Here is a 7,754-nt window from a genome sequence, read left to right on the forward strand (position 1 = left end):
ATGAAAATACATCGAGAAATTTATACTTTCTACTCTTTACACGATAAAATTTCCAAGAATAAGGAATATGGAAATTGTCTAGAGAGAGAGAGAGGAAGCAATACAAAAATAAATAAAAACAATCACTAATTTTTGGGAAATTTTCATTCAAATTTCTGCAGGGGTGAATTTTTTTTTCAGAAACGAAGCTCAAATTTTAAGCGCCGACATATTCAAATTGAGTGAAACGTAAACATTTTGATTAATTTGTCATTTCACATAAGAGTGCAACTACTTCATGAATTGCTTTCTCTTTTGCTAATTTTTCTGTTTTAATTAAATTTCACATAATCGGTTATAGAATTTTTAAAACATCCCCTTATTTAATACGATGTAGACTTAATGTATGCATAATTAATTATTGCATAATTCGATAGGACAAAAATGAACAATAATTACCCTAATTAAATTAGTCAATGAAAAAATTGCGTCTCGCACTTCGAAATTTTTTTTTTTTTCATTTATTACTTCAATCATTATTATTCATATATTTTTTTCTTTTTCCCCAAGCTAAGTTCAATCATAAAAAATAGTGTATATAATTCGCAAAAATTTTAATTTAATTATTTTTTTTTTGTTCATCTAGCTCCCCCTTGACAGTGACGACCGAGCCCCGTTCGGGCAACGGAAAAATTTTACATTTCTGATTTGATGATTATTACAGCCCGGATTATATGCAATTGCATATTTTAGCACTTTTTGTAATTAGTGCATATTGATGCATAAAATCGCCAAAAATTTTAGAATAAGTGCGTATTTTTAGCAGTTTTTCTATTAATCGCATCGTACTGATGCTTTCTCAAGATTAATTTTAACCTTCTATTCTTCGAATTTCCTCAATTTTTTCGAAGAAATATTTCGCAATGAGTAGCCTATTATTCATTTTACGACGTATTTCGTTCAGACGAAAGTGGAAAATCTAGTCGATTATCACCAGCTGATGGGCACGAATAAAGCGAAATAATCACAGACATGACGTCATATCGCATGCCTCTCACTAAAATGAAAACACGTGGTTACACGCATCGTGTTGCCACAATCTGTATCGGGTATTTGGTAGTTTGTATAGTTTCTTTTTTCGGCACTCCATAACTTAAGCGTAAAATTAAAAATATACACATAGATCTTGAATGACTAACAAGTTCCACGTGAAGATGGTGTAGTAACTCCTTAACAATCAGGAACGAGATGTCTCGTCCTAATGCAAATGAAGAAATTCACTTCCAACACTTCCAATCTATACTTTTTTTTCCTGAACATCGCGAAGCTTCAGTGCAACCCTTTTTAACGGAAATGTTCTTTTCTCACTCCCCGTTCTTTCTATACTCCTGTTTAGTTCTTTCCCCCCCCCCTCCTCCACATAATATTCCTACTAAGAGTAAGAAAAAATGTTGCAGTGAAAAAAAACTAAGATGAGAATGAAAGTGAAATCTACTGATTTTATCCCCCCGCCCTTCTATTTCTAATATGCGGTAAGGGAAACCAGTGTTTTTTTTGTTTTATCGCCGATACTTAAAATACAGTTCATCCAGTTTTGTTGACAAAAGCGTGTACGTGAAGTGGTTAAAATCGTATGGCAATTTCAAATTTAGTTATTCTTGTCACGCAATTTTGAGAACTGCATGCCCGATGATAATAATGATAGATTAATAAAAGTTAGCAAAAAATCATGCTAAAAAACTTCTAAAATCCCTGAATAAATTAAATTTCTTGGACAACATTAGTATCTAAAACGAATACAATGAGTTAAAAATGAACCCTTGGGGAAACAGAGTACTTATGGTAAAAGAAGTGAATAAATAAACACATTGAAAAATCCCTAAATTTAGCATTTATTTCATCCAAAATCATATAGGAATCACAAAAATATATGTTTACTGCAAGAGACTAAATGGATTTTAGTTTAGTTGTGCCCTGAATAAAAAAAAAGACACACACCCCCCTCCCCCGAAATGCTTAAAGGCTACCAATTCCCGAAAATGATTTCTTTCATCAATTCTGGAATTCTTTCATTAGGTTGTAGTTTTCATTAGCTTTGGAATAATCTTTCATTAATTTATTCTTCAGTTCTGAATTTTCATCAATTCCAAATTTTCATGAGTTTTTGCGTTAGTTTACATTTATTGCAGGTTCAAATTTTTCTATGAACATTTTTCAGCATCGCATTTTTCGCGCGCGAAAGCGATTTCCTCCCCTCCAATGTATATAATACAAGTGCATTATAATAACGGTGCCACCAAAGCAATACTCTGAAATTGTCGAAATCGAACAACCCCTCACCGGATCAATCAGAGGTAGTTCTCTATTACAGGTAACAGAGAACTGAATTCAATATAGTAATATTAGATAGGACTGTGAATAACAGTCAATTCCGACAATATATGGCACCACCAAAGTGCCACGAGATCGGCCGATCTGTCACAAAACATTCAAATCTTCAATAGCACCGCAAATTTCAAAATTTCAAGAATCCCTACTCTGATCTATAATTACCAATGGTTCACTTTGTTTTCCTGACAAATACCCATTTAGGCCTATCTCCGATTATCGTGCAAAAATTATATACGGGGTATCTCATATAAATTCGTGAATAGTTTAAAAAATCCAATTCAAATAATTTAATTCAAAGATTGAAATGTGCACATTTTTGAATACGGTTTGCGAAAACAATCGTTTTCACGAAGGGGGGTATTTTTTGATGCAGAAAATATTGTTCAGATTTTTACCAATGGAGAACACAACATGCGAAAGCGAACCATGAGTAATTGAACTTGAACCTTTCCACCCCAATGAAACATCACAATGAAAACCATACGTAAGTTCCAGAAAAATTAAGAAATAAACTGTTAATCGTACACCTGAATTTTATAGAACTCTGATTTGCATATTTCCAGTGTACTTCGCCTTCTATTCCTTCCATTCGCCTTCCAGTACTTCGTCCAGCGCCTTCTATCGATAAAAATTTTGAACTAATTTTTTTTCTACACCAAAACCAAGTCCCCTTTCCAGAGAATAACGTTTTCGCAACCGCATTCTAATATACCAATTTCTTCAGTTTTTATGAATTTTTAAACTATTAATAAATTTATGGGGACCCTGTGCACTTCATATTGTTGAGTTCGATACACATGACTTGTAAAACACATTCTCACCCATAAATATAATTTGTACGATTTTGAGTCGTAGGCCGGTATTACACTATAAAAGTTTTATAAAATCCCTTTTATAAAACTTGAAAAATTCAATCAATAAAACTCTTGGGTGACATTCGAGCAAATGCAACCAATTATCTTATTGGTTGAAATTTTCAAATTTTGTAAAAGAACCTCTGGAAAACTTTTATAGTTTATAATTATACCCAGTCTTAGGCTGGGATTACATTATAAAAGTTTGATGGAATTTCATTTATAAAACTTGAAAAATGCAACAATTAAACTGATTGGTTGCATTTGCTCGAATGTAACCGATTGGCTTATTGGTTATATCTTGCAAGTTATATAAAAGCACGTTTACAAAACTTTTGTAGTGTAATCCCGGCCTAACAGAACAAGCACAAAATACGAGCTTTTGAAAATAAGCTTTGATCGATTAAATATTCATGAAATTAAATCACAATGTAAGTAAAATTTTAAAAAAATATCAAACGCATAACTAATTTTATTTGCTATTTAATAAACTTGAATGTATTTTCCCCCAAAATTCAGGTATTATATAAAACAAGCACTAACAATATTTCTATATGGCTTTTACAAACTCTTTCAAAAGTATCCATTGGATCTGGCCCTCGCTTCAACCAACAACAAATCTCGGAGGAGTTCGGGCCTCGCCATTAATGGCAAGTACTGCTCGGCATTCACAAAATCTTTCAGATTTTTGCATATGAATTTCACCGCCTTTTTCTTGATTTTATCCGCAGAGTGAATGTCCGCATGCAACAAAACGTCCATCGCGTTCAATAAGTTGATCTCGGAGATCACGTTTTTCTCGCAGGCGTCTTTCAACTCAGGTATCTGGTATTTGTCGGCGGCCCGGAGGAGACTCATGGAAGACATTAACGGTAATTTAGGACAGTGGAAAGTGTACAGAAAGTTTATCATGTTCTTGATCGTTTCGTAACTGAAGTCGGTTATTTCTATACGGGATTCTTTACCCTCACCGACACCAAATTTCAGCATGGAATCGAAATACGGCGACCTCCAGGACAAGACGCTTTTGTGGCACTTGATTTCCTTACAGCCGACATTTATGATCACATCACTGAAATCACCACTCTGCAGGTAGGAAAAGAAATCGTGTGTGCTCTTGAATGTGTGCGTAGTCTTCCTATGCGGAATGTTCTCCTCGAGCTTCTTTTTAGCTCGAGAATGAACTGCGATTGCCGCCTGACCGTCATTGGCGTCATCGTCGAAATCTTCATCGCAGTAAAAATCATCTTCGTTTAGCCACGTGCCCGAATCGATTGGTGACGAAGACATTTTATTAGTGGACGTACCCCAGAATAAAATTTTTTTTCAAATGAAGATATTGATAAGGTAAACAGATCACACGCAATTTTTCTAGCTCTAAGTATAAAGGAGGGTTCTGCTCTGATCCAAGGTGACTATATACCCTAGTGGGCTCATCGAGGTAGGAAAAACCAGTTTTCTGGTCAAAGTGACGTTTATCCGATAAAAAAAACGGCTAAGAGAACAGTTATTGGCTATATAGCCAATAACTGTTCTCTCAATAATCTCTCAGCCGCTATATAGCGGTTACACTGCGCATTAATGGCGGATAAGTTGGCGTTGATTTTTCCAGTGGCTATATTTTGATCATACTTGAAATTCAAAAAAGTATTCTATTCTACCATTGAAGGACCGGACACACGCCGCTTCCCATTTCAAGGAGATATCAAAGCGTTCCCGAAACATGGGTGCATCGGGAATTTTAGTAAATGAGTATATGTACATACATCTATATACATTTGTATAACAGAATAACAAGTCCGATTACAAGAGTATATAAATCAACGTAATAATTATGATGAATCGTGGTCAAAGGCCAGGATTACATTATAAAAATTTGATAAAAGTTCTTTTATAGAACTTCAACCAGTAATCGTACCGGTTACGTTCGCACAAATGCAACCGATAATTTTATTGGCTACATTTTTCAAGTTTTATAAAAGAACTTTTATCAGACTTTTATAGTGTAATCCCGGCCTAAGAATCGAAGTCTAAATTGGTATTGTATCGTCCTTGACACGTCTAGACTCGATAACCAAAGTTCCGTTGGTGGTGGTCCGTCCGCGCTCGTTAGATGTCTGTCACAAGTTGTAGTCGTGTAAGCCGTACAACGACAAATCGATGTCATGTTTGCGTCACATAGAGTGCTGGTCCCACTACCGCCCTTCTACCGCCTAGAGAATATAGTTCTTGGAGCATGGCCAGGAATTGCAGTATAAAAATTTTGTAAAAGCTCTTTGATAAAACTGGGAAAATGCAACCCATAAACGTATAGTCTTATTAGTTGTTTTTTCTAAGTCTTGTATAAGATATTTTATCAAACTTTTATATTGTAAAATCCCAGCATTCCATAAATTCCACCCAAAATTCCATAAGAATACTTAAATCTTATTCCTCAATTTAAGTCTGGGATTTTAAGTTTGAATGCATTAATAATACAGTAATACCCCGGAGTAACGCGATATGTGGGACCAACGACTACCGTGTAAGTCAAAGTATAGTTTTCCACAAAGATACAATTAAAATATTGGTTAATTGTATCTTTGAGACCAAAATTTAGGAAAAAAACACCGATATTTTTCTTTCTTGCTATGTATGATTATAAAACTATACGGGGTACATTCCTAAGATTTCATAAAATCCAGAGTGTAACCATACTGTGAGTAAGAACTGTAAGGGGTGATCTAACTCGCCAAGTCAAACAACTTTGACCATACAATGGGGTATGGTCTCTCCACAGAGAGCAGGCAGACTTCAACACGATACGTATATAACATGAAAATCGACAAACATTAAAAAATCTTCACTTAAAAATATGTAAGCCAGATGGCAGCATCAGCAAGAACATGAAAAATCTACAACTCTGGCAACTAAAATTCATCAGGGGCCACTGAGAACACGCATTCCGACATGTACCGACTCACTAGAAATTTCACATAGGAACGTGCACGAGGTGCATGTACGGTTAAGTGGTAATAGTCACGGGGGTATAATCCCGTGCCACTGAAAAACAAGCATGACGCAGGTTTTTCACCCCATGCTTTAGTCCATATGTGCTCAATCCACGGCCTGCGAACAAAACGTGGGCTCCGGAGTCATCTGATGTGGCCCGCGAGCTCAAACATAATTTTGTAACAAGCGAAGCACCCCCCCCCCCCTACATAACCAAATTCCTTAACTAACCCGCAACACATTTTCAGGCTACCGGCAGGTCATTTAAGTTACCCACTGCACATTCCCAGACCACTTAAGCGATCCGCGTCACATCCGAGACTACAAATTGAAATGCGACACAGCGGCACATTTATAGGTCAGGTATGTGGCCCGTGACAAGAGCCGCAACTAGCAAAGAAAGCAGGAGGATCTGGTGCCCCGGACCAGAGGAGGCATGAATTTCACCATATAAACTCTCCTTCAACATTGTAAAAGGGTGTCAAAATGCGTGCTTGTTCCGGCTGCTTTATTCCATCCTATGCATAGGATTTTCACATGGGGGTCACGCTCATTAACCAAGATCACTATTATGTCACTAAAATACGAGGCGGAACTAAGGCAAGGGGCTCAAAGTATTTTAGTATGTCAAAGTAAATCTAATAAATCAGTTATTACGCATAATTAACCGATGTATTTGCTGGTCGTCTCCGTAGAAGATTAGTAATTTTTACACTTTCACCGGTGATTATGCATAGTATCCAAGCATCGTTGGTAAATCGGATGAATACTAAAACAATTACATCATTTTTACCGATAATTATTTTTAAGATACATAATAATAAAGCTTACCTAATTAGTTTGATAAATATTTGAAATTTGTCAAATGTGATGAATGTAGTAAAATTTATGTTTACCAGCGACGTTTGTGCACAATCACCGGTCAATATGATAAATTTAGGAAACTTAGCAATGTGGTCAGTGATTGTGCATAACCTGTGTTACTATGCATTATAGCTGGTTTTGTTACGTTTTTGCCGTAAAAATAATAATATTACGGAAAATATGAAAATCCGGTGATTATGTACAATCGATGGTTTTATATTGACTATTATTAACAGCAAAGCGGTGTTGCTCTGCTAGGCAAATTTTTAAATCGCTATTTGAATGCGACAGTCGGAACCGATATTTTAAGAACTTGCACGCTATAATAGTATAAGCAGGTTTTAGTTAAGGCAACACCTTCTATAGCAGAAAGCCTAAGCGCGAAGCTTTGATGTCATTGAAATTGTATATTTCACCTGTAGCCATTGGATATAGCAGGATGATGTATGCGAAACCTTTACCCCCCTTTTTTTGCAGTATATTCAATGCCTATAGGTGAAATGGATGACGTCACGAGCTTCGCGCTGAGGCTTTCTGTTATAGAAGGTGTTGATTGAGCGCCAACCCAGATAGCGCTATAGTCCTACTCAAAAAGCACAGCTTGCCTCGTTTCGTTTTCTAGTGACGTAATTATGACCTTAGCCAATGAGCGGAACCCTACGTTAAAATCCTATG

At 36.0% G+C, this 7,754-nt stretch overlaps 1 protein-coding gene across 1 annotated transcript in view; it reads right to left on the minus strand.

Moving 5' to 3' along the window:
* The window catches only part of LOC149087624 (speckle-type POZ protein-like A), a 65,901-nt gene extending 61,311 nt beyond the window's left edge, over window positions 1-4,590 (minus strand). The window contains exon 1 of the mRNA XM_089231849.1: window positions 3,768-4,590. Within this exon, the coding sequence (XP_089087975.1) occupies window positions 3,798-4,514 (717 nt within the window). The 5' untranslated portion in view covers window positions 4,515-4,590 and the 3' untranslated portion in view covers window positions 3,768-3,797. The remainder of the gene's footprint in view (window positions 1-3,767) is intronic.
* Window positions 4,591-7,754: the final 3,164 nt, after the last annotated feature.

Source organism: Pholcus phalangioides, unplaced genomic scaffold, assembly GCF_987345545.1.
Source record: "Pholcus phalangioides strain wild (caught in Gottingen) unplaced genomic scaffold, Ppha-v1.0 ptg000004l_1, whole genome shotgun sequence".
Classification (NCBI taxonomy): Eukaryota; Metazoa; Arthropoda; class Arachnida; order Araneae; family Pholcidae; genus Pholcus; species Pholcus phalangioides.